Source organism: Sceloporus occidentalis, unplaced genomic scaffold (genome assembly GCF_023333645.1).
Source record: "Sceloporus occidentalis isolate IW3139 unplaced genomic scaffold, rSceOcc1.0.p SCAF_2, whole genome shotgun sequence".
NCBI classification, from domain to species: domain Eukaryota; kingdom Metazoa; phylum Chordata; class Lepidosauria; order Squamata; family Phrynosomatidae; genus Sceloporus; species Sceloporus occidentalis.
In genome coordinates this window covers 39,574,932-39,601,866 of record NW_028316982.1, presented here as the reverse complement: position 1 = coordinate 39,601,866, position 26,935 = coordinate 39,574,932, and the positions used below count along the sequence as shown (strand labels likewise).

At 43.3% G+C, this 26,935-nt stretch overlaps 2 protein-coding genes across 2 annotated transcripts in view; both read left to right on the top strand.

Annotated features, from left to right (window-relative positions):
* Positions 1-17,218: 17,218 nt before the first annotated feature.
* On the top strand, positions 17,219-21,705 carry LOC149318184 (C-C motif chemokine 20-like). The gene is made up of 4 exons (XM_089509172.1): positions 17,219-17,591; positions 18,673-18,787; positions 19,018-19,095; positions 20,317-21,705. Exons 1-4 carry the CDS (start codon positions 17,462-17,464, stop codon positions 20,354-20,356), a joined length of 363 nt encoding a protein of 120 aa, XP_089365298.1. The 5' UTR covers positions 17,219-17,461; the 3' UTR covers positions 20,357-21,705.
* A 3,146-nt stretch (positions 21,706-24,851) lies between these two features.
* The window catches only part of LOC149318183 (uncharacterized), a 32,665-nt gene continuing 30,581 nt past the window's right edge, over positions 24,852-26,935 (top strand). Inside the window, exon 1 of the mRNA XM_089509168.1 lies at positions 24,852-24,984. Within this exon, the coding sequence (XP_089365294.1) occupies positions 24,945-24,984 (40 nt within the window). The 5' untranslated portion in view covers positions 24,852-24,944. The remainder of the gene's footprint in view (positions 24,985-26,935) is intronic.

The following is a 26,935-nucleotide window of genomic DNA, read 5'->3' as shown; positions in this document are numbered from 1 at the left end:
TTGACATCTGCAGATGCAGTATACCAAGACAAAAAGGAAACATGTCTCTTTCATAGAATCCTATCACCTATTGATTTAGCTGGAGATGTCTGGGACCTAATCTGAGCCTTCTGTATGCAAAAGAGGTGGTCTACCACTGAGCTATTGGCTATCCCTCAAGCAGGGCTTGACCTGCACAATGGAACAGCTGTTGCTGCTTCCCTTAATGCAAAAAGTCTGCCATCAGAATTAGAAACTTTTAAAAATTCTAATGGCAGACTTTTGAAATAGAGAGCGTTATTTACTGACTTAATCTCTGATCAAAGAACAGATGTTTTCCCTTTTCCTTACACTGAATGAAAGACTATTTGTGTGTTCCTCAAAGCAGGTAGATTTTAAACTTTAAAGTCCTTATCACAAAGATGTTAGGGAAAATGCTTAGAACAACAGATAAATTAGTTTTAAGAGTATTTAAGTTACTTTTCTTGCTAAGCCATCAAGGCTCTTAGTGTTGAATGCCTGAGCCCTTCTTCTCTCTATATAGTTTAATGGTCAATGAGCATGATATCTGAATCCCTTTAATTCAATGGTCTAGCCTAGTTGGGTCTATTAATAAGATTGTACTGTAGGTCAAGGTATGCAGTGCTACCATGGGGGAAAATGTGCAGGTTGAAACTCATGACAGGTGGAGGAATGTCAAGTAGTCCTTCCTCATTCTATCTTGTTTATGTCCAAATGGCATTATCTTCAACGTATAACCCTCCTGGTTCTTCCAACTCTGCTGCTGCTTCTGTTTTGTTGTATTTTCCTTTTGATTTCCCTAGGAAAAAAGATATGTTAAGGAGGAAAAGGCAGAATAGTACCACTGTGGGCCCTTTTACTCTAAAAATTAAAGCACTGTATTCCTTTTAGTGTCATGGTTCCATCCTATGGAATCATGAACTACTACCATTAAGGATTCTAAATTTCCCTCCCTAAACTGCAAATCCCAAGATTCCAATAGAATGGAGTTGTGGCAATTAAAGTGGAATTATAGAGCTATAATTGTGTAGTGTGAAAAGGCCCCAATGTCTTTTCTCTAGAAGCAATAGAAGCCCTCTCGCTGGAGGCATTCCCAATAGCTTTTGGGTTCACCCTTCATTTCTTAGGCATACAAAGTTTATCACTTCAAAGAGATATATGTGGGCTACTAATGTTAGGGAAGAAGAAACATTTGGCCCAACAATGGTCACTTTGCATTTGAGAAACACTTTAAGGAAGTGATTTCCAGCCAAAAGATCATTTTTTTTGGGGGGGGGGGGTTAATTACTTTCAAATATACATTTTACAGGGAGTCATCCTCTTGAGTACTCTTGAGTTTTGGCAGCTTTCCTTAGTGGACAGAAAATTCACAGTCCCAACAACAGCAACAAATGGATCAAGAAAGTGCTTTTCCATCAATTTCCTTCTCTCACTATCCCACCTGTAAGAAAAGGACATGTGTTTCCTAGCAACAGAAGAGAAATATGTCAAAAGAAGAAGCAGAAAAGACTGAAGGCTAGTGGCAAGCTGTCATAGGAAAGGATAACGAACAGAAATCTATGCGAAGCAAGGTAATTACTGGTTATTCCCAGCAGGGCTAAAATTAATGACTGTTCTAGCTAGGCAGGGCGGCATGCTGTTGTCTTATTTTGCTTCCTCCAGTTTTCTGCTTTTTCTTCTCCAGATGCTAAGTATTTGGGAATAGGACACTGATAGGATTCATTTATAATAAATCATGAGACAAGACAGGAAAATCTGTCAATTTCACTCACCCAAATTTGTGAAGCCTAAAGATCTTTCCATCCTGAATACCAGGAATTTTCAAAAAAAATCTTTTTTTTTTTGCAAATTTATTAAAAATGAACTGAAAGAAAATTCTCCTACAGTGGCACCAACCAAATTAGCATGGAGGCAATCATGTTGTACGTGTGTGACATAGAGATGGTTAAAGATGAGGAGACTCTTTTGGGGAGGGGGGATTTATTTATTGCACAAATATTCCACTTTCCCCCCTAAAAGGGATCCAAGGTGGAAATGTTTTAATTTGTATTAATGTGGTTGAGATTCACAGCCAGACTGGTCAAAGGGCTAAACATGCAAATCTCTGGATTTCAATAAATGAACCTGCCAGTTTCAGTTTTGCCAACAGTTGATAAAAAATTAAACACATGCTCATTCCATTCCATTATTCAGATGTTCCATTCTGGATATGAATTAATTTATGAATTTTAGAAAATTCTCATCAGATGAGATCAGGCGTGTTCAGGGTGGTGTGGCCGTAGGCTATATAGTTTGTACCCTAAAGAAAAATATACCCCTGAACCCAGAATTATTCTTGCTGAATATAACTGATGGAATACAGGACGATTTGGTTCAAGATGAATTAAGTGCTTTACTATATATATGATAACGGCTGCTCGATTGATTTGGGCAAAAAACTGGAAATCCAGTAGAACTCCAACAATAAGGGAATGGTCTTTGAAGCTGAATGAGCTAGCAACTTCGGACATGATATCCATGTCAAAAAATAATAGAACCTTGCAACAATATGAAGAGAAATGGGGTAAGATTTCAACATTATGGGGAAATATTTATAATGATGTATGATAGATAGATTCAATATTTTTTTTCTTTCCCTCTCTTAGGTATATTTTACTAAGTGATATTTGTATATGTATGTAATTCTTTATTTGTCTTATCATAATTAATAAAGGCATTAAAAAAAATTCTCATCAAAAAGGAACTGAAACACAATTCTTCCCACCATTTCTGAAGAATTTATAGCAAAACAGATATACTTCCAGCCAGAGCTTGGGAAGTTACTTTTTTGTTGATATCTTCTATAATTTCCCAATCACCATGCCTAGGCTTTTGAAATCAACCCATAATGTTTACTCATTACTTCTAAAATGTTTTGGGATGTCATTTTAGGGAATTTGAGGAGAGAGAGAGAGAGAGAGATAAGGTTGTCAAGTTGTGTCTGACGATAGGGAGTGGTGCTCAACTCGGTTACGAAGCCAAAGAGCCAGCATTGTCAAAGACTACTTTGTGATCATGTGGCCAGCATATATCATCAGTAACTCAGTTCTAGAGTGTCACTTTAAAATAAGAAGCAGCACACTATTTATAATACAGCTGGTACAACAACTACTGCCTAAAATAATAAGCATAGGCTCTTCAACAAAGTCCTGATATACGCTGCAGATAATTTCTTCTTTGAAAAGGTGGAGGAAGGAACAAGAAGATCAGCAGTGCTCGACTTGATCCTACCCAATAGGGAGGAGTTGGTGACTGGAATCAAAGAAGTTCATAAACCATTGGAAGACAGGAATACAATTTAAAAGGATTTTGATAAACTAGAAAACGGCAGAAATTAATAAAATGAAATTCAGTAGAGAAAATGCAAAATTCTACATTTAGGCACAAAAACTAAATGCACAGGTACAGGATGGAAGATGCCTTCTAGTCCATCACCCACATAATTTTTAAAAGATGTTGATTAGCATTGGGAAAAGCATACCTTCTAGTCCATCATCCACATAATTTATAAAGATGTTGAATAGCACTGGGCCCAGGAAAGAACCCTGTGGTCCCATTAGTCACTTTTGTCCAAGATGAAGGGGAGCCATTGGTAAGCACCCTTTGGGTTCAGTTGGTCAACCAATTACAAATCCACCTAACAGTTGCACTGTCTAGCCCACATTTTAGTCTGGTATGAGTTATTTTTGAGAAGCCCACATTGACTTTTTAGTGATCATGGTATTCCTTCTAAGTGCTTATACATTGTCTGTTTTGTGCTATCCTCTAGAATCTATCCTGGGATTTCAAGCTGTTTTTGCTTTTCTTGTGTGCCTTCAAGTCGTTTCTGACATATGGCAACCCTAAGTGAATCTAACATGGGGTTTTCTTACCAAGATTTGTTCTCAGGAAGTTTGCCATTACCTTCCCCTGAGGCTGAGAGCATGTGACTTAGCCAAGGTCATCAGTGAGTTTCATGGCTGAGCGGAGAATTGAACCCTAGTCTCCAATGTCACAGTGACTGAGCAGTAATTGTTTGGATCCTCTTACCCCCCCCCCCCCCCAAATATAGAGACAATATTTGCCCTCCTTTAGTTTGTGGGACTTCTCCTATTCTCCAGGAATTCTTAAATATTGCTGGTGGTTCTGAGATTACTTCAGCCTGTTCATTTAACAACTAAAGGGCTCGTCTTCTGGAAGAGCCATTAGATTAAGTGTGTATAGGACTGCAGCCCTAGTTGCCCAAACTCTGCAAAAATAGGGCCAGTAGAATGGATTTCTTTCCTAAACTCTTGATCTAATATTCTCCAGTGTAGGCTCAGTGAAATACCTGGGCTTTAAAAAAAGTCTCTCCTTTATTTATTAAAAATATTGACTGAAATTCACAATCATACTTGCAAATGTGTAACCTAGAGTTATGCATTCATAACTGATTTCTTTTTGTGAAGTCAAGGGCTTTCACAGCTGACATCCATAGTTTTTTGTGGGTTTTTCTGGCTATGTGGCTGTGTTCTAGAAGAATTTATTCCTGACATTTTGCCTGCATCTGTGGCTGGCCTCTTCAGAGAATCTGAAAGCATAACATGGTAGAAGGGTTGAGAATAACTGATTTAATACAAATAAATGTTTAGAGTGAGGAACAGAAGTCCCTTTCTTTCTTCGGGGAGAGGTTCAACTCATATGATTTTCACTTTTTTGTTAAAGTGATTATTTCTAGTTGCAGCCTATTTAGTACCCAAGGTAAGCTGATTTCAATGAGGTGCAAGCCTGTGGGAATTCTAAGGGATGACAGCCATTCAACTGGTAGTGTTGCCTGAGGCCCAAGCATTAATGTTATGAAGAGACTTTGAGAGAAGAGTTGTGAAATATGCCAAGACATTACCGCACTAGGATTTAAGCCTTCCAGCATGCTATGACAAGGCTCTTTGAGAAGATACACAGGAGGATTTGTGGAAGTTGGCTCTGCTCCCGATTACGTCAACAGAGAGCCACAAAGCAACATGCTCACAGTGCTCTCTCTTTAGATTGGCTGCATTCTATCAGGAGTTTTTTGCTCTCTTTTGTGCAATCCAGCCCTTGCAATCAAAGTCACACTGGGGATTTTTCCTTTCCTGTTTTCAATCCTTTCTTCCTTCTTTGAGTCTTGCTAAAAGGTTCCCCTCCCCCTTATCTCATAATAGCTTTGGGTGTGGTGACACAAACTGGGAATAAAAGTATAAAGCAAACACTAGTAACACAACATGAATAAAGAGTTATTGTACAGCATTACCCTGACTTTCCCTTTCCCACCCACCTTTTGTGTGGGCAGAGAGGAATGATGCCAGGCCAATTTTAGAACAGCAGTGTGTTCCAGAATCTTACTGATCTATTGACTTATGCCTGCAGCTTCAGTTCCTTTGTGGTGCTGCCAAAGAAATTTCACAAATAAATTGCCCAAAGTAGTAAAACACCTGCAAATGTGCATATTCAATAGGATGCCACTAATGATGGGAAAGCCATTTGAATACATACCTTAACAATTGTGTGAGTTACTTTAAAAGAATAAATCAGATAAACACCAGATTGGACATCCCCTGGGGACATCACAGTTCTAAATCTGATGATAAGCTTTAAATACTTTTTAGGTTTTTCCCCTGCATTTTCAGCCTCCAAGAATACTGACTTCAGGCGACAATTACAGTGGACCCTTGTTATACGCTGGGGTTTGGTTCCAAGATCCCCCATGTATAACAAAATCCGTGTATGCTCAAGTCCCATTACATATAATGACATAGCAAAATGGTGTCCCTTATAAAAAATGGAAAATCAAGGTAAATTTATACTTTTTTGGAACATTTTCAATCCGTGTATGCTTAAATCCGTGTATAAAAAATCCGTGTATAAGAAGGGCCGACTGTAATTAAATGTCTTAAACTGTATCTGCACTGCAGACATAATCCAGTTTAACACCACTTTAACTGCCATGGTTTAATGCTATGGAATTCTGGGAATTGTAGTTTGGTGACATATTGAGCCTTCTCTGCCAGAGAGCTCTGGTGCCACAACAAACTATTCCATAGTACTGAGCCATAGCAGTTAAAGTGTTATCAAACTGGATTATTTCTTCAGCGGCGATGCATCCCACATAATACATGTTGAAAAAAGAGAATGCCCAGAACAAAACCATTTTGAATAATATGGTCCATCAACTCTCTGGGCAAACTAGGATTGGATCTTGCATTAGCTACATAGCCACAATGTTGTGGCTGTGCCTTGATCTGACCCCCCAAACCCATCAAGGGATGGAGTTTTGAAGAATGTTATATTCAGTCCCTCCCACCCACAAGTAGTAGTTTGTAGACCAGAAGCAGGGACCCTGTTACAACCTGTAGGTGCACCATCATTTGCTGGTGAGAGGGGACTGGATACATCATATTTCACTGCTCTGCTTATCAGTGCCACAGAACTCCATTCCTTGGTGAAGCTTGCTGGATTTTAAGATGGGTTTTGGAGACATTTACGACTGTGGCAGTGGTATCATGATTGTAAGTGAATAGGAAGTAGTTACAAACCTTAGCTTTTATGACATCATAACTAACAGGATGCCAGCCTATATGTGATATTAAATTGCACTAATGCAAATCATGTGCAAGTTTCTTTTTAATGTAAATAGCAGCTGAAGCCTGGTTGGTTTGGGGATCATATAGAGTGAAGAGGTCAATGAAGGCTTCTCTTTAAATGCAAACAACAGCTTTAAATAGGACATGTTTGTTGGTATCTCTTCCCACTTGCTCTGCCCATTTATATTTATTTATTATGTTTATTTATATCCCGCCTTCCTCCCAGTACAGGGACTCAAAGCAGCTTACAAATCTAAAACAGTCTGAGTTAAAACACTATAAAACTTGCAAAATACAAGTTTAAAAAACAATTAAACAATTGTGAAGTCGAAGGCTTCCATGGCCAGCATCCATAGTTTTTTGTGGGTTTTTTGGGCTATGTGGTTATGTTCTAGAAGAGTTTCTTCCTGATGTTTCACCAGAATCTGTGGCTGGCATCTTCAGAGAAAGATTCATTCTCTGAAGATGCCAGCCACAGATGCTGGCGAAACATCAGGAAGAAACTCTTCCCAAACATGGCCACATAGCCCGAAAACCCCACAAAAAACTATAAAAATTGAACAGTTCAAACAATTAAAACCACTACATTATTAAAATTTAAAGTTTAAAACTCTTTAAAACAAAAACAAAAAAGCATCGCTGTCATGCGAAAGCCTGGCGGCATAGAAATGTCTTTACCTGCTGCTGGAAGGACAGCAGGGATAGAGCCATCCTGGCCTGCCTAGAGAGGGAGTTCCAGAGCTTGGGAGCAGCCACTGAAAAAGCCCTTGCTCTTGTTCCCACCAAACGCACCTGAGAGAGTAGTGGGAAAGAAAGAAAGGCTTCTTTCGATGACCTCAATATTCTTGGGCACTCACACAGGGAGATATGGTCTTTCAAATAGCCTGGTCCCAAGCTGCATAGGGATTTATAGGTCAAAACCAGCACTTTGAATTGTGCCCGAAAACGGACTGACAGCCAATGGAACTGTTGCAACAAGGGAGTTGTATGCACCCTGTAGCCAGCTTCTGTTAACTGCCTGGCTGCAGCTCCTTGCACCAGCTGAAGTTTCTGAGCACTTTTCAAAGGCAGCGCCGAACAAGATGTAACCAATGCATATATCACTGTGGCCAGGTCTGACTTTTCCAGGAACGGGTACAGTTGGCGCACACGTTTTAGCTGTGCAAAGGCACTCCTGGTCACCACCGATACCTGGGCTTCCAGGCTCAGTGCTGAATCCAGAAGTACACCCCAAACTACGAACCTGAGTTTTCAGGGGAGGTGTAACCCCATCTAACACAGGCTGAATCCCTATTCCCGTATCTGTCTTTTGACTGAGCAGGAGCACCTCTGTCTTGTCTGGATTAAGCTTCAGTTTGTTTGCCCTCATCCAGTCCATTACAGCAGCCATACACTGGTTTAGGACAGAAACAGCTTCCTTGGAATTAGGTGGAAAGAAGTGATAGAGCTGGGTATCATCCACATACAGGTGACACCTTACTCCAAAACTCTGGGTGACCTCTCCCAGCAGTTTCATGTAGATGTTAAAAAGCATAGGGGAAAGGACAGAACCCTGAGGGACCCCACAGGCCAAGTAGTCCAACAGGTATCCCCCAGCACCACCTTCTGAGAACACCCTTCCAGGAAAGAGCAGAGCCACTGTAGAACAGTCCCATCCCAGAGAGCTGGTCAATGGTATCGAAAGGCGCTGAGAGGTCCAGCAAAACCAAAAGGGACACACTCCCCCTGTCCAGTTCTCTACATAGGTCACCCACCAAGGCAACCAAAGCTGTTTCTGTCCCATAATCAGGCCCAAAACCAGACTGACATGGATCTAGATAATCCATCTCATCCAGGAATGCTTGGGGTTATATTATTATTATTATTAACAACCTTTATTTATAAAGCGCTGTAAATTTACACAGCGCTGTACATACAGTCTTTTTAATTAGACAGTTCCCTGCCCTCAGGCTTACAATCTAAAAAGACACCACACAAAAGGAGAAGGGAGTAGTGGTGGGGAAAGGGATGAGGTCTAGCAGTTCCTCTCTACCTCCAAGGCCTGGACCAAGGCAGGTGGACTGGAGGGAGGGCTTGCCTTCATAATGGATGGTTAATCTTCATCCAGGGAGGCAAGCGACAATTATGCAAGGCCTGGGAATGCTTCTCTGAACAGGATGGTCTTCAACTCCGTTTTGAAGCTGGTTAAAGAAGTGATGGCTCTTGTTCGTGGGGGAAGAAGGTTTCAGGAGTGAGGGGCAGCGAGTCAAAAGGGGCGAATCCGAGATGGGGCAGAGAAAATCCTGGGCTGGGACAGCAGGCCTTGACTACTAGAACGGAGGGCCCGAGTGGGAAGGTGAGGAGAAAGAAGGTCTGATAAGTAAGGAGGGGCCAGCCCATGAAAGGCTTTAAACGTCGACAGCAGGAGCTTATACTGAATGCGGAAAGGGAGGGGGAGCCAGTGAAGGGATGCCAGCAAAGGAGAGATATGGAGTTGGGAAGCCATCACACGCTCCAGCATCTTGCCCCCAAATTACTGGCCTGTAATTAGTAAAGTAGGATCCAAGGAATGTTTTTTCTTACCACAGCCTCTTTTAGGCATGTTGGGAACCTGCCTTGCTGTAAAGAGGCATTAATCACTTCCTTTATCTAATCCACCAGTCCTCCTTGGGCCTGTTTAATAAGCCAGGAAGGGCAAGGGTCTAGAATACATGTGGTGGCTATCACATCTCCAAGGATCCTGTCTATATCCTCAGGCTGCATAAATTGAAAGGTATCCATCAAATCTGGACAAGCAGGAGCCAGGATTACATCCAGTGAACATGTATCAGCTCTGGTGTCTAAGTCTGAGCAAAGCCAAGCACTTTTATCAGCAAAATGGTGGGCAAATTCCTCACAGCGAGCTGTTGAGTGGCTTAAATTCTCCTCAGGACAGATCGTAACAGATCCCCAATCATTCAAAACAGCTCAGCTGAACAATTCTGTGCAGCTCCAATAGTTTTAGTCTTTTTGCTGCCTCTGTTGCACCATCACATGTCTTCGTATAGATTTTAGCCTGCTTCCGGTCGGATTCACTCTGAGTTTTCTGCTGTTGTTCCTCTAGTCTCCGTCTTGTTCGTTTTATTGCTGCCAGCTCCTTAGAGAAGCAAGGGGCTGATTTAATAATAATAATAATAATATGTTTTATTTATAGACCGCTATTCCGCGATGATCATAGCGGTGTACAGTAAAATAGTAATACAATGCAAAATACAGTTAAAGGAGGGAGAAGTCTCGTCCTTCAGGCAGTCCAAGATGTTGCTGGTCTGCCTGATGGCTCCCTCTGAGGCCGAGATGACAGTTGAGGAGGGAGGGGCCTCTTCCTTCAGGCAGTCCCTGATGTTGCTGGGTCTGCCTGATGGCTCCCTCTGAGGCCGAGATGACAGTTGAGGAGGGAGGGGCCTCTTCCTTCAGGCAGTCCAAGATGTTACTGGGTCTGCCTGATGGCTCCCTCTGAGGCCGAGATGACAGTTGAGGAGGGAGGGGCCTCTTCCTTCAGGCAGTCCCTGATGTTGTTGGGTCTGCCTGATGGCTCCCTCTGAGGCCGAGATGACAGTTGAGGAGGGAGGGGCCTCTTCCTTCAGGCAGTGCAAGATGTTGCTGGTCTGCCTGATGGCTCCCTCTGAGGCCGAGATGACAGTTGAGGAGGGAGGGGCCTCTTCCTTCAGGCAGTCCAAGATGTTGCTGGGTCTGCCTGATGGCTCCCTCTGAGGCCGAGATGACAGTTGAGGAGGGAGGGGCCTCTTCCTTCAGGCAGTCCAAGATGTTGCTGGGTCTGCCTGATGGCTCCCTCTGAGGCCGAGATGACAGTTGAGGAGGGAGGGGCCTCTTCCTTCAGGCAGTCCCTGATGTTGTTGGGTCTGCCTGATGGCTCCCTCTGAGGCCGAGATGACAGTTGAGGAGGGAGGGGCCTCTTCCTTCAGGCAGTCCCTGATGTTGCTGGGTCTGCCTGATGGCTCCCTCTGAGGCCGAGATGACAGTTGAGGAGGGAGGGGCCTCTTCCTTCAGGCAGTCCAAGATGTTGCTGGGTCTGCCTGATCGCTCCCTCTGAGGCCGAGATGACAGTTGAGGAGGGAGGGGCCTCTTCCTTCAGGCAGTCCAAGATGTTGCTGGTCTGCCTGATGGCTCCCTCTGAGGCCGAGATGACAGTTGAGGAGGGAGGGGCCTCTTCCTTCAGGCAGTCCAAGATGTTGCTGGGTCTGCCTGATGGCTCCCTCTGAGGCCGAGATGACAGTTGAGGAGGGAGGGGCCTCTTCCTTCAGGCAGTCCAAGATGTTGCTGGGTCTGCCTGATCGCTCCCTCTGAGGCCGAGATGACAGTTGAGGAGGGAGGGGCCTCTTCCTTCAGGCAGTCCCTGATGTTGTTGGGTCTGCCTGATGGCTCCCTCTGAGGCCGAGATGACAGTTGAGGAGGGAGGGGCCTCTTCCTTCAGGCAGTCCCTGATGTTGCTGGGTCTGCCTGATGGCTCCCTCTGAGGCCGAGATGACAGTTGAGGAGGGAGGGGCCTCTTCCTTCAGGCAGTCCCTGATGTTGCTGGGTCTGCCTGATGGCTCCCTCTGAAGCCGAGATGACAGTTGAGGAGGGAGGGGCCTCTTCCTTCAGGCAGTCCCTGATGTTGCTGGGTCTGCCTGATGGCTCCCTCTGAGGCTGAGATGACAGTTGAGGAGGGAGGGGCCTCTTCCTGCAGACAGTCCAAGATGTTGCTGGTCTGCCTGATGGCTCCCTCTGAGGCCGAGATGACAGTTGAGGAGGGAGGGGCCTCTTCCTTCAGGCAGTCCCTGATGTTGCTGGGTCTGCCTGATGGCTCCCTCTGAGGCCGAGATGACAGTTGAGGAGGGAGGGGCCTCTTCCTTCAGGCAGTCCTCGATGTTGCTGGGTCTGCCTGATGGCTCCCTCTGAGGCCGAGATGACAGTTGAAGAGGGAGGGGCCTCTTCCTTCAGGCAGTCCAAGATGTTGCTGGGTCTGCCTGATGGCTCCCTCTGAGGCCGAGATGACAGTTGAGGAGGGAGGGGCCTCTTCCTTCAGGCAGTCCAAGATGTTGCTGGGTCTGCCTGATGGCTCCCTCTGAGGCCGAGATGACAGTTGAGGAGGGAGGGGCCTCTTCCTACAGGCAGTCCAAGATGTTGCTGGGTCTGCCTGATGGCTCCCTCTGAGGCCGAGATGACAGTTGAGGAGGGAGGGGCCTCTTCCTTCAGGCAGTCCAAGATGTTGCTGGTCTGCCTGATGGCTCCCTCTGAGGCCGAGATGACAGTTGAGGAGGGAGGGGCCTCTTCCTTCAGGCAGTCCAAGATGTTGCTGGGTCTGCCTGATGGCTCCCTCTGAGGCCGAGATGACAGTTGAGGAGGGAGGGGCCTCTTCCTTCAGGCAGTCCAAGATGTTGCTGGGTCTGCCTGCTGGCTCCCTCTGAGGCCGAGATGACAGTTGAGGAGGGAGGGGCCTCTTCCTTCAGGCAGTCCCTGATGTTGCTGGGTCTGCCTGATGACTCCCTCTGAGGCTGAGATGACAGTTGAGGAGGGAGGGGCCTCTTCCTTCAGGCAGTCCAAGATGTTGCTGGGTCTGCCTGATGGCTCCCTCTGAGGCCGAGATGACAGTTGAGGAGGGAGGGGCCTCTTCCTTCAGGCAGTCCAAGATGTTGCTGGGTCTGCCTGATGGCTCCCTCTGAGGCCGAGATGACAGTTGAGGAGGGAGGGGCCTCTTCCTTCAGGCAGTCCAAGATGTTGCTGGGTCTGCCTGATGGCTCCCTCTGAGGCCGAGATGACAGTTGAGGAGGGAGGGGCCTCTTCCTTCAGGCAGTCCAAGATGTTGCTGGGTCTGCCTGATGGCTCCCTCTGAGGCCGAGATGATTTAGCTCTACTCCGTGAGATGGGACGGTTAGGAGTTGTCATGTCAACTGCCCTGATTATTTCTCCATTCCAGACATCAACCAGGGCTTAGACAGGACCACCTGCCAAGGCAGCAGGAAACTCCCCAAGAGCCATCAGAAATCCATCTGGATCCATACGCCTCCTGGGGCAGACCATCTTAATGGGTCCCCCACCACTGCAGAGTCTCTGAGTTCCAGCAAGTCTAAACCTGACCAGGAAATGATCTGTCCATGACAATGGAACAGTAGAAAGATCCCCCATTCCCAAATCACCATCATCTCCCCCTGTAGAGAACACAAGGTCTAGAGTGTGCCCAGTGACATGAGTGGGGCCAGATGCCACTTGGAACAGCTCCATGGTTGTTATGGCGGCCATGAAGTCCTGAGCTGCTCCTGACAGGATATACTCGGCATGGATGTTGAAGTCTCCCAGCAATATAAGCCAGGGGGCTTCAACACCACCCCCGAGAATACCCTGGTGAGCTCAGGCAGGGAGACTGTTGTGCAGCGGGGTGGACAGTACACCAACAGAATCCCTAATCTGTTCTGGCTGCCCACCTTTACACAAACACAGTCAAATCCTGCAGACTGAGGGATAGGACACCTGGTCAGGGAGATAGTATCCTGATAGACCACTGCAACTCCACTTCCCTGTCCCCCAGGTCTTGCCTGCTGCTGCAAAGAGAAGCTTAATGGGAAAAACTGAGAGGTGTTAACCCGCCAGCCTCATCCAACCAGGTGTTTGTAATACAGGCCAGGTCAGCATGTTCATCTAGGATCAGGTCCTGAATGGCAGCTGTTTTACCATTCACTGACTTGGCATTCAGCAGCAGCATTTTCAACCTGGGAGGGTTGCTGCCTTGGCTACCCAGATTATTTGTAATGGGAGACAATTTTGAGTTGACTAACACCCTATCATACATTCTACCCTCATGATGGTACAGCTGTCTCCCATTTCCACATCTATCAATCCCTTGTATAACTTCAATGGCTGCTCCCTGAGTAGCATTCCCTCCCTCCTTTCACTGGCTATACATTATATCCCCTTTCAGAAGGGCAGGTGTTCCTCCTTAGCTATACAGCCAGGACCTGACTGGTAGCTGGGTCCTAGTTCTGTCAGGGAGCAGTCTCACAGAGTCTGCCAGGTGAGGAGAGGCCAGCAGCAACAGCAAGCAGGCAGGTGATACTATCAACCTCTTCCTGGGGTGTGGGGTGGCAGTTCTTCGCTTCCCCTGTGCTAGTTCTTTATTTTAATATTTTTATTAACATAAAAACAACACACAAACCATAGAAAAAATAAACATATCCACAAATACAAAGACAAAATAAATATTTTACATATTTCAATATTGCTTATAATAACTTCCCGTCAAGGTTTGTCAATATTTCTCATTGTTCCTCCATGATATCCCCTTTCCCCTCGTTATTCTATATACTTAAGTATTTTTTTCTTTTTATTTTAACCCTTTTAATTGTTTGCTTATTTACTGGTTTCAGTTTTCTTCATTTGCCTTTTCCAAGCTCCTCTCAATCTTTTCTTTCATCATTATCATCAATCTATTAGTCTATTAATATTTATTCATATTATTCCTTTTAGACTTCTCTGCCAGTTTTATAACCAGGCAGGTAAATATACCTGGTCAGTCAATTGAAGTATCTCAGGTACAACCTGGTACTAAGTCTGTTTTCTCTTTAGTTTATTTAAGTTGGGATTTTCCAAAGCCACATTCAATAAAATGTTTTCTTTTGTACATATGGTGGAATTTCCAAGCAGTAAAAGGCAAACTGGCAGCTCAGAACACTAGACAGGGGTGAACAACCATTTTACTGTCAAGGTCTGTATTCCCTTGTGGGAAGCACTTTTAATTTGTTGGTGTTGCAATGATGATGGGGTCAAAACTAGAGTGGTCCACTCCCGTTCTCTCCTTCTGTCACATTCCTCTTCCACTCTACTCAGCAGGTTAATTGGTGGATTGATGTGGATGTGAGCAGGCCAGATTTATTTTTGCCCGATGTTTAAATTGGTTGCTTTTCGGGGGTGGGGGGGGGGGGAGAGAAATGTCTGAAATTAGGCTAAGGGACATAGATTTCCAACCCTACATGAGAAAAATCTCAGGGCATGGTCTGGAATATTTGAGATTAAGGGTTTATGATGAACTACAGAGTAAAACACAACATCAGAACTGATTCACTGAAAAATAGTTAATAGGTCAGAATTCAAATTTTAAACCACAAATGTTACTGGCAAAACAGAGGGCAAAAGTCAGCAAGTTAAACACAAATGCGTGTTGTAAACTAAATCCTGAATCAGCATTTTAACAGCTGAACAGAGAAAAAGAATTAAAATGCTGCCAAAAAAAAAAAAAAAAAAAAAAAAAAAAAAAAAAATCATGAGTGAATGGGTAGAACTGAAAATTCACAAACTAGTTAAAACCTGGAATCACTGCCCTAAAGTCCCAAAAGCACTCTTGGAATCCTGTGATTTTTTGAGCAAGAATGGGCCTGAAGGGTTGCCTAGACCTTACTCCTTTAGTCAATTTTAAGTTTTACATTTATCCCCCCAACATCTACCTCCTACCTCTCCTTCAGACTGGGCCCTTGGTATTTACTGGAATTTGGTCCCAGAACCCCCACCCTGTGGATACCAAAACCCATGGATGCTCAAGTCCCATTAAATATAATGGCACAGTAAAATGGTGTCGCTTATATAAAAGGGCAAAATCAAGGTTTGCCTATGGGAATTTGTATATTTTAAAAGTATTTTCAAGCCATAGATGCTTGAATCCATGGGTAAATCCATGGATAAGGAGGGCTAACTGTAATTACCACCCTCTTTAACTCCCGATTCCTCTCTGTTCAATCTTCCACACATTCCTTTCTCATAACCTTGTATGATTCTTAAGATTGTTTTGGTTTTGTATGTCTGTGGACACCCTTGCACATTTCTAAATAAAACCTTTCTATTCACTGAAAATGGTGCTCTCTGCAGTTAGTACTGGTATACTCAAAGTTACCCTTCTCTTGCACCATCTTTTTGAGCTACAGTGGGCTCTTGTATCCACTGGGGTTTGGTTGAATCTGTGGATAAAAAATCCATGGATAAGGAGGGCTGAATATTATTTTTCATACCATTTCAAAGAGATGCTGGCTGGTGGGGACCCCCAACACCCCCCTCCCTTTTTTAGGGTAATAAAGGCAAGTCCATCACACAGTTACCATTTTAATCAGTATCCATTAGAAGTGGGGAATATATTACTGCAGCTCCCATCAACCCTAACCAACAAAGCCAAAGACGATAGATCAAAGAAGTTGTAATACAATTAGGACAGATTACATGGCCTTAAATAATGTACGTGATTCACTGCTCATGTAAAATTATTTTCCCCATGGGATAAATTTCCAGAAATGGGAAAGTTATGAGCAGAAAATTATTAACTGGAGATATGAATCTGCTTTTGGCATTAATGATCAAGGCAGTGCCTGGTCCTTGTGAATACCCTATGTGTCTATCCCTTTCTTTCTGTGGCTAGTTTTCCCTCTCATAAGGGGCGCATGGCTATGGCTCCCAGATCTTGGAGCCTGGTCCCTCTTCCCCAGTGTTCAAGAGAAGGGGGAGGAATCTCAGGGTGAGAAGACTGTCTTGAAAGTCACACACAGCATGCTGCTGCCTTCCCCTGCTGCAGGCTGCTTTGGAAAGGCCACAGGATATACCTAGTCCTCTCTTCCCCTTCCTCCCCTCCTTCTCAAAGATTCTCAAAGGGAAACTGGCCCTAGGCTCACTGGGAGGGAGTGGTCAGTGTGAGGAAATATTGAACTGCCTCAAGAGTAATTGAATATGGCACTACAGAATTACAGTGGTACTTTGGTATCCACTGGGATTTTGTTCCAGGACCCTCCTGTGAATACTAAAGTTTGCGGGTGCTCAAGTCCCATTCAATAGAATGGCATAGTCAAATGGTATTCCTTATGTAAAATAGCAAAATCAAGGTTTGATTTTTGGAATTTACACAGTTTTGAAATATTTTCAACCCATAGATGGTTGATTCTGTGGATAAAGAATCCATGGATATTACTTTTGTGGCTTTTCTCTCTTACAAGTCCCCTTTCCCAGGGCTTGGGATGGTCCTGATCTGGCAACCCTATGCATGCCTCATGAGCTATCTTTTCCAATAGCCCTGGCTTGTGTCTGTTTATAGGAGAGATTTATGTACTGACACATGAAACTGATGAACTTCTTAGACGGTAGTTGTTGGGGAATTAAAAAGATGGGAATGGAGCTGTAGTTATTCCATCATTGCTAGCTACCCATCCTGTTGGACCCCTGGCCACCACTGTGCAGCAAGATCCAAAGGACTAAGCCTGGGCCCCAACATTTCATGTGTGTACCTGCATGCACACATGCATACATGACATTTAGCAAAGATAACAAACTGGTTGTTTTGTTCTCCCTGAATCAGCTCTGGCTTAGGTTGCTAATTTTATTTTCTATAAGGTATAGTATATAAGGTTTTAATAACTGTGTTTCAGGCAAATTTCATAAAACAGTTAACACAAAACAATAAATATCAGTACAGATGGAATACTAAATGAGGGAGATAAAGCAGAGGGGAAATAAACCTTTAGAATCTGTTTGAGGTTTCAGGGAATTTACCAAAGGGTGTGTGCTTCCTCTCTTGGAGTAGGAAGTAATTGTCTGGAGATTACTTCCTGCCCGAGATCTCGTTCTGCCCTCACCTGGCACTGATGTCTGACTATTTCCTCTTCTACTTGGCTACAGATTATATTTCTTATCCAGGTATTGATTACCACCTTGGCCATGCTACCAAAACCACATAGTTACATAGAATGGTTTGCCTGCTATATTGATCTGTTGGAAATTCCCAGCATTGCATTGCATAAGGCACACCCCCTGGTGAATTCCCCCATACAAGTTTATAAGCAGCTCAGCTGGAGCAGGTTGGCATGAATCAAAAAAGCCATTCTTCTGATACACATAATATCACCAGCAGAAGGATCATGGTTGGCTTCAGCCAGACGAATGCAGCCTTAGCTCTTTTGATGGGTTTGTTTCTGCTCTTGGGCATTACTGAAGGTAAGTGGTCTTTTCGGAATGACCATTTGTGATGATACTGTCTATTGTTAGACTGCGTTCCCATCAATCCAGCCAGCACAAATGTGGTGAAAGATAGTGATAGTTGTCCAACAAAGTCTGGAGGACCAGCAGTTGTCCAGTCAGGGGTTTAACTCCTGCGGGAGGGTGAGGGCATTGTCACCCCTCTAAGAAGTCTGCCTCCATATGAAATTTTCCTTCAGATCCTAAATTCCTAGTGTTGCAAAAATTGAAAAATGTATTTGAATGCTTAGAAACATAAGCTGGCATCCTGTTCAATGGTTATGATATTGTAGTCTGGATGTACAATATCCTAACCACTGAGGAGTCATATTTTTTATCATGAATGACTGAATGTGACCCTGAAAACCTACCATTGCACCCTGGCAACATCCTGAACAAAATATTTCTGATGAACTGGAGATTCCCAATCTTCGGGTGCTTTGGGACAAGCAGTTGTGCTGGGACCTCAAGAGATCTCTCCAGTTGTTTACTTTCAAGATACTCCATAAGTGGGAGTGCACTGCATATGTCATTTCCCAGCACTCTGATTTCCAGCACCTCAGAAATGCTTCCGCCAAGCTCCAAAGTTAGGTTGGGGGAGGCAACATTGGCCATAATTATGATGACAGCTCCATCACTGCAGTTTCAATGATGGTGCAAAATCTTGGCCACAGTTTAGGGATCAAAAGAAAAGAGGCAGGCAAAATTACTGAGGGAATGTGAACACCACAAATATAAACGTTCTAAGTGAGAACAATTTTTAATGTCTTACTCTTTGTAATGCTAGAAATTTGAGGACTAAAGGAATATTTCATGGCAGGAGGAGAATTCTTATTTGGGGAGGCAATATCCTCCCCTGGACCCCACATAGATACACTGCTGTGTCCATCCCTGCTGCATTATGTGCCTTGCAAGGAAATAGGTTCCCAAGAGATTTGTTTAAAATGCAGCAGCACTACAAAACATTGTTTGCAGCACTGCCACATGATAGGAAACTGGTCCAAAGCATGTGCAGGGCAAATGTATGGGAAAATTTATTGTTTTTCCTTTTCTCTCCTAGCACAAAGCAACCAAGATTGCTGCCTTTCTTACACCAAGAAGCCACTGCCACGACGGGCCATCATAGGATTTTCAGAACAACTGTCCAGTGAAGTCTGTGACATCAATGCTGTCATGTGAGTTAACCAAGACCAAAAAAAAAAAAAAAAAAAAAAAAAAAAAAAGTATCATGAGAGATTTTCTTCTTCTTAAATGGTCCAGTCATTCAGGATTCCATATAGGTTGAAAAGGTCAAATGTAGGTTAAAAGTCAAAATCTAGCATGAAGGGAGAATTTTTAATGGGAAAGTTATTTGATTATCATTTTATAATTCCTAATTCCCACCCCCACCCTCTGCTTTTTCCAGTTTTCTTACCAGGAATGGAATGAGAGCTTGTGCAAATCCCAAAGAGCAGTGGGTGAAGAAGCAGCTCCAGTGGTTGAGGTAAGTAAGAGGAATCAGTTTCTTTGATAAAGCAGAAATGTCTGCTGTATTTAGGCAGGCTTTGGTATTTGCATTATGGAGTTGCAGTCTGTGAAGTGGTGTGCTGTATATATTTGTGTGTTTGTGTACATACATGTTTGTTGGTGTTGTTATGTGCCTTTAAGTTGTTCCTGATTTATTGCGTCCCTAAGGCGAACCTACCATGGGTTTCCTTGGCAAGTTTCTTCAGAGAGAGGGTTGCCATTCCCATCCTCTCAGGCGGAGAGAATGATGTTATATGCCCAAGGTCACTCAATGGGTTTATACGGCTGAGCAGGGATCCGAACCCTGGTTTCCAGAGTCATAATCCAAACCACTTCACCACACTCACTCCCTTGTGTGTGTCTATGTGTGTTTAAATATTTTATTGAAACTGTTTTTAAAATATGTTTTAAGTATTTTTAGTGTATTAGCTGTTTTAATCATGTTTTTAATAATGCTAATGTTTAATTCCTTCTTAACTTTTGTAAACTAATTTTTTGATTGGACCTTTTAAAAAAGCATTGTAAATTGCCTTGGCAAAGATATATAAATATATCTATAAATAAAAATGATAAATATAGTGAATATAGAAGATCTGTTGCTTATGGAAAGTTGTTATAACACAGAGGCCATGATCCCAAAGTATTGTTGGGCCACACTTTGGAAATATGATATTTAATTCATCTAACACTGCTCAAATTGGAATGAATAGCAGTGTCAAAGGGATAGCTCCTGGGGGTAGGCTGAAATGAAGGAATTAACCCCCTCAAATAAAAATTTTGCCCCCCTCCGAAATTTTCCTTCAGCATCCAAATTTGTAGCATTTCAGTAACTTAAAACATCAGTTGAGCATTTGGAAATAGAGTTTATGCATCCCTAGAAAAGGAGCTGGCAAAGTTACCAAGAGGTTGCAGACATAAAATGTGAATTTGTGGGATGTGAATTTGAGATGTGAACAGTTTTCATTGTTTTACTCTCTGTAATGCAAAATATTTAGAGACTGAGGGAAAATTTCATTGGAGGGAATTCTTATTTGGGGGCAATGCCTGCATTCCTATCTCTCATAGCTACACATCTTCATAGCACTTTATGTCACTTTTTTTAGTGTTAGAGATAGGGTTTTCTCATCCATAGTGCAGGAGCTGTACATCAAAGAGGCAAATGGAAACTTACCTGTTTATTTCCTCCTTATTTTTACAGTATTAAACTCAAGAAGATGTCAAAATTGCACAATTTCTGAAAGGAAAGAAGAGGCAAAGGCAGACCAAAGAACCTAAACTAGGTTGGAATTGTTTCTCTGTACACTGTTGTGTGCGTTCTGACTTTTAAACACTGAATTCTCTGGAACCACAAAAAGTGATTCATACTGCATCAGTTACTGTTTTGAAGTTTCTTTGCTTGTTTATATGGTTTCATGTTTGTGACCAACAGATAAATATTACATTGTATTATATGCATAATGTGACTCATTGGATGTAGCATACATCTTACCTGTCATATGATACATATACTTTATACAGATCTGGATATGGCATTGCCACTCAGTGGAGGCTTCTGTTATTACAGTGCATACAATTGTCATTTGCAACATTTTATTGTGTATTATTATAGTCTTCGGATTGGTGGACTTTGCTTTTATATTTCTTTAAAATGAATATCATGTAATTATTCATACCATTGGGTAACTGTTCATCAAATGGTTCTAAGTAATGCTGTAATATATTAAGTTCATGCATGTAAGCTGAAACATACATAATATTTAAGTGTACATGAAAAAGGTACAATACAAACATATAAACTTATGTTTTACAACAATATTGTTTACACTGTATTATATATTTAGCTCTCATAGTATTCACAAAATCAGAGTGGAAAACAGTCACATTTTGAGTTAAAGCATTGCCAGTTACCAGACTAACTTAGTCACCACTCCCTACACACAGACCATACATGCTGATGACGTACACCTTCTGTTGCACATAAATCCAGTAAACTCATGAGGCCATTTTGTAGGAAGTGGGCATGCGCTAGGAAGCCATATTTAGGTGCACCTTCCCAGCATCTGCCCACTGCATGTTCAGACACTCCCCCCTTTCATGCATTTGATGGTCAGGCTGTCCAATCCATATGTAGCAAAAGTATCTGCTACCTAATGTAAGGATCAAATGTACATGAACCCAAATTGTTTCAAATCAAATCCCATTACTTATTACAACTATCTAGAAGAACTGCTCCATTAAAATATCTCCCACTTGGCATAGCTGAATTCCTAAACACAAATGAGATAAACAAAACAAACTATTCAAAAAGCCAAGGTTTCTTTCTTATCTCCCAAAGCATTTAAAACATTTTTTGCTATTCTATCTTATTTCCTGTCTTTGAAACATGAAAGGTTTATCCTCAAAAGCCAAACAGTGGGGAGTCATAGTAATGTTTTGAAAATGTAGCAGATTATTAAACTCTGACCTGCACCATAGTGGGATTGACCTATAATGTGTTTTTTTTTCATCTGAAAAAAGGGCAAAGTTCTCTTGTTTGAAAAGGGAGAAAAGTTTTTCACTGTTTGATCCTTCTTACTATGTATGCATGTTTCCCCCGAAAATAATTTTTGTTTGCACTGCCTTTGCAAATTATTCATTGAATGTTCCTTGGCAGTTGGCAAGACATTAACTGAGAATCTGATGGGGACTCATATTGAAGCAAAACCCTCTATTATTTATTAGTAAGAATAACAAAAGGTTTTGTGATATTTTACAAATGAACACATTTATGATAGTATGGGCTTACCACAGATAACCATGGCCCATTTATTTTGATACCAGCTTCCTACCTGCTGATCTTCCCTTAAGATTTTAGGAAGATCTATGTTAAACCAGTTCTTGAGATTGGCATGTGGTGGTGATGTTTTGTTCCTTATAAACAACTTCTTCTTCTTATGTTTATTTATATCCCGCTTTCCTCCCAGTACAGGGACTCAAGGCAGTTTACAAATCTAAAACAGTCCAAGTTAAAACTTGCAATATACAAGTTCAAAAAACAATTACTCAACTATAAGTCAACCTCATGCATAACTCGAGGGCAAGTTTTGGGGTCAAAATTATGGATTTTGCTATGACCCATGGATAAGTCAAGGGTAAAATTTAGGGGCATATAGCAAAGGATCTAAAGGATAAAGCAGAGCAAAAGAACTTACAAAATTCCAGTAGACACAACTCTTTGTGCTTACTCTTAAGACTGGCTGGATGAGAGAGTAGAGAGGGTCCGTGCTTCACATATTATACTCTTGTTTTCACCAGGAGATGGTTTCTTCTTTTAAATAAGAGTTAAGATACAGTACAGTGCACCCGCGGCATACACGGGCGCGCCATACGCAGCCTTGAGCATATGCACTCAAGCCGCGGCGCGCGCACGGGGCGGAAGGGGTGGCGCGTCCCATTCAATTGAATGGGCGCGTGCATGCGCCTGTTGCGCCCTGCGTGCGCCTGCGCCGCCGCGCTGCCGCGCACAAGCCCCATTGTTTCCAATGGGGCTCGAGCAAAGGCGGAATTTGCCTTACACGGAGCGATCCGGAACGGATCCCCCGCATAAGGCGAGGACGGACTGTACTTACATTGACCAGTGGAGAAATCAACTCAGGTTTTTTGGGTCAATTTTTTGACCTACCTAAATTTCTGGACTTATACATGGGTATATACAGTAAACATGTCAAACAATTAAAAAGATTACATTATTAAAATTTAAAGTTTTAAAAATAACACAACTACAATCAGCCTTCTGTATACACAGATTCTTTATCCATGGATTCAAGCATCCACAGATTGAAAATATTCTGTCTACTATATTCCAAAAAAATGCAAACCTTGATTTTGCCATTTTATATATGGGACACTTATACAGTGGGACCTCATCATCTGTGGGCTTGTCATCTGCGGATTTCAGCATCTGCAGATCGCAAGTCCCATTGTCCCAAATAGCGGCATGTGGCCACACTAGTGGCTGTGTGCACGGTGTACCGCCATTAACAACAACAGGACTTCAGCTCCCACATTTTTTGTATCTGTGGAGAAGAGGCATGAAATGGATCACCTGTGGATACAAAGGTCCGATTATAAAAATTAAATACCTTATATTTAATTCACTGAGACTTGAGCAGCCTACTCAATAAAAAAGCAAAAGTATCAGATTACTTGACATTGACTTTGGAGATTTGGAGGAATTGGTCACTATTTCACTTAGCGTGGCATAGTGATTTGAGTGTTGGACTACGACTGTGGGCAATGGCGTCACAAGGGGTGTGGACCGCACCGGGTGACATCCCAGAAGAAAAGTGACACCCGACTGAGTGCACCACCCTGCCTGCCATGTGCCAGTTTACTCATGAATAAACCAGTGCGCAGCAGGGAGGAAGAGAGCCAAGAGCACCCTCCCCGCCTGCTGCATGCTATTTTATTCCTGAGTAAACTGGTGCACAACAGCCAGGTGAAGAGTAAAATGGTGCACGCTGCAAGGTGAGGAGTATGCCTTTTTGGCTCCATCCCCCACACTTGGTGACATCTGGTGCAGGAATGCCACTGACTCTGGGGACCAAGGTTCAATTCCCAGCTTGGCCATGAAACCCACTGGGTGACCTTGGGCAAGTTACATGTTTTCAGACTCAGGGAAAGGCAATGGCAAACCTCCTCTGAGCAAATCATGCCAAGAAAACACCTAGAAAGGTCTGCCTTAGGTTTGCCTTAAGTCAGAAATGACTTGAAGGCATACAACAACAAACCACACTATTTGTATTCCAATTTTATGGCACAGTACAGATTGCCATTAATTCCTTTCTGCTCATACGCTTGATACAGGCGACTGTTATCTTTCAGATCTTAGAACAGAGATCTCTTCCTGCAATCAGTCTATGGAGTTTATCGCACTGGGGCTGATTTCAGCATGAAAGAGAGATTAAAGCGCATTTAAAGCATCCCGCAAATGAAGTGGAAATGGAGAGTAATTACACGAATGATAATCACATGCAATTGCGCAAATAAAGTGATATCGGAAATGCATTGTCGCTGAAATCTCGAAAGTAAAAAGATGCGCATCAATGCTTCTTTGTGACCACTTTAATAGCGTGTTTTGTGTGATGTTTGGGTGACCAGATGTCCATCGTTTCCACATCCTATATTTCAACTTTCTTTCCAGGAGGAATTACAGAATGCCCTCCTTTTTGAGCATGGCTAAGAGGCATGGATTGACATTGGTATTAGTGTTTTAGCTCAGGGTGACCTGAGGTCCTCCTTTTCCAGGACACTTCCTCCATTTCAACCTTCTGTCCAGGAGAAAATTCCCAGAACGTCCTCCATTCTGAGCATGGTGAAGAAACATGACTTTATATTTCTATTATTTTAGCTCAGGGTGGCCAGAGGTCCTCCTTTTCCAAGACACTTCCTCCATTTCAACCTTCTTTCCAGGAGGAAATACAAAATGCCCTCCATTTTGAGCATGGCTAAGAGGCATGGGTTGACATTTGTATTAGTGTTTTAGCTCAGGGTGACCTGAAAGGTCCTTCTTTCCCAGGACACTTTCTCCATTTCAACCTTCCTGTCCAGGAGTAAACTCCCATCCTGGGCCGTGAGGACACCTAGTGGCCACCCTGTGTATGTGTATATCCCCAGCCCCTCCCTCAGGCTGCGTAGCAAAGGAGAAGGAGCGCAGCAAGGGAAGGCCCTGTCCCCACACACGTCTATCTCCCTGAGGAGGAGGCGCTGCGCCTGCGCAGTCGGCCCAGCGTCTGTTAGCTTGGTTCCTATGGCAACGGCCCAGCGGCTTTGGCCTTCGGGAAAAAGATGAAGCTGAAGCGGTTCTTGTTGCGCTACTATCCTCCTGGTGCGGATGGGTCCAGAGGGAGCAAGGGATTGGGGATTGGGGAGGGAATATATGGCTCAGAGGTAATCCAGGTTTGGTGCCACTTTAGCTGCCATGGCTCCATGCTATGGAATTCTGGGAATTGTAGTTGGTTGTGGCACCAGAGGTGGCACCAGAGGTGCCACAACCAACTACAATTCCCAGAATTCCATTGCATGGAGCCATGGCAGCTAAAGTGGTACCAAACCTGGATAAGCAGAAATAATCCACTCTAACTGCCATGGTTCAGTGCTATGGAATCCTGGGAGTTATAGTTTGTTGGGGGCGCCAGAGGTCTCTGACAGAGAAGGCTCAATGCCTCAGTTAACCGCAGTTCCCAGAATTCCAGAGCATATTGGAGCCATGGCAGTTAAAGCAGGGGCCAAACCTGGATTGGCAGACATAATCCAGGTTAACTGAATCCTGGGAGTTGTAGTTTGTTAGGGCCCAGGGGGCACCAGAGCTCTCTGCCAGAGAAGACTCAATGCCTCACTAAACTGCAGTTCCCAGAATTCCAGGGCATGGAGCCATGGCAGTTAAAGTACTGAGGCCAACCCTTATTCTTCCTGCAGTGCCTTTTGGACCATAGGCCTCCAAACATAATGTGTGGACTGGAAGTAGAAAAAACCCATTGTATAATTCATTGGGAGTGGGGATTACTTGGCCTTCTCTATCAGAGAGGTCTGATTGCCACAGCAAAACTATCAACTCCCAGAGTGCCATAGCATGGAGCCATGGCAGTTAAAGTGGGGTCAACCTGGATTATTTATTCTATAGCATTGAGCCACAGCAGTTAAAGTGGGACCAAAGATGGATTGGCAGAAATAATCCCAGGTTGACTTTACTTTAACTGGCCTGGCTGAGTGCTGTGGAATCATGGGAGTTGCAGTTTGCTGTGGCACCAGACCTCTCTGGCAGAGAAGGCTAAATTCCTCGTGCAACTACAGTTCCCAGAATTCCATGGCACTGACTAAACCATGAAAGTTAAAACGGTTTCAAACCGCATTAATTCTGCAGTGCAAATGCAGCCTTCAGTTTCCTTCAGCATCCAGTTGAATGAAAGGACAGAAAATCCTTTTTATTAAATATGCAGGTAAGTGTGTGTGTAAGGTTTCAGCTTCCCTTTTAACTGCCAGGGCTCAGTGCTATGGAATCTTGGGAGTTGTAGTTGGTTGTGGCACCAGAGCCCTCTGACAGAGAAGGCTCAATGCCTCACTAAACTACAGTTCCCAGAATTCCCTAGCACAGAGCCATGGGTGTTAAAGTGGTGTCCAACCTGGATGTGGCCTAAAAGTTTCCTTGAGCGTTGAAAAGAAGGATAGAAAATCTTTCTTACAAGCAAATACGAAGGTAAGTGTGTTTCAGACTGCGGCTTCAGCCATGAAAAGTCAAGGAACTGCAAGGAAGCATTTCTTTGGGGATGTTCAGGATGTCTTTTGGGGGATGACTGGACAGGCCATCCTCGTTCTTTTTTGTTGCTACTACTAAGGAGTGTAGGAAAGATAATATTAAAAAGGGGAATGTCTTGCAGTAGTTATACAGTACATAGATGCTACTTTGAGCCTGATCCTATCTTTGAAGAAGTAAAAACTTTGTCTGATTGTAACCCAGAAAAGCTGACAAACATACACAGATGTCTTCTTCAGATCCTTCAAATCCCAATTCCTCTTGGTGCTCCTTCGAGGAAAAGCATCAAAGAGATGCCACCACCACCACCATTTTCCCACCCCGGCATTCAAAATGTCAGAAGTGGGCCACAGCAGAGAGAGTAGAGGGGATTGGTGCTTCTTTTAGGTGCTCCTGGGACAAATTAAACTCTCATCTTTTGCCACTCTACTTGTAAAAAAGGATAGTACCCTTTTAAAAAAAAAATAAAGTACAGTTAAGGTACAGTTACCCCAGGTTTTTTGTTTCAATTTTTCAACTAAATTTT

Excerpts from the sequence above, each read along its gene's own strand:
- LOC149318184 (XM_089509172.1), top strand. The coding sequence starts at position 17,462 with ATGAATCAAAAAAGCCATTCTTCTGATACACATAATATCACCAGCAGA. Across the intron at positions 18,788-19,017 it reads TGTGACATCAATGCTGTCAT|TTTTCTTACCAGGAATGGAA; the intron begins GTGAGTTAACCA and ends TGCTTTTTCCAG. Across the intron at positions 19,096-20,316 it reads AAGCAGCTCCAGTGGTTGAG|TATTAAACTCAAGAAGATGT; the intron begins GTAAGTAAGAGG and ends TTATTTTTACAG.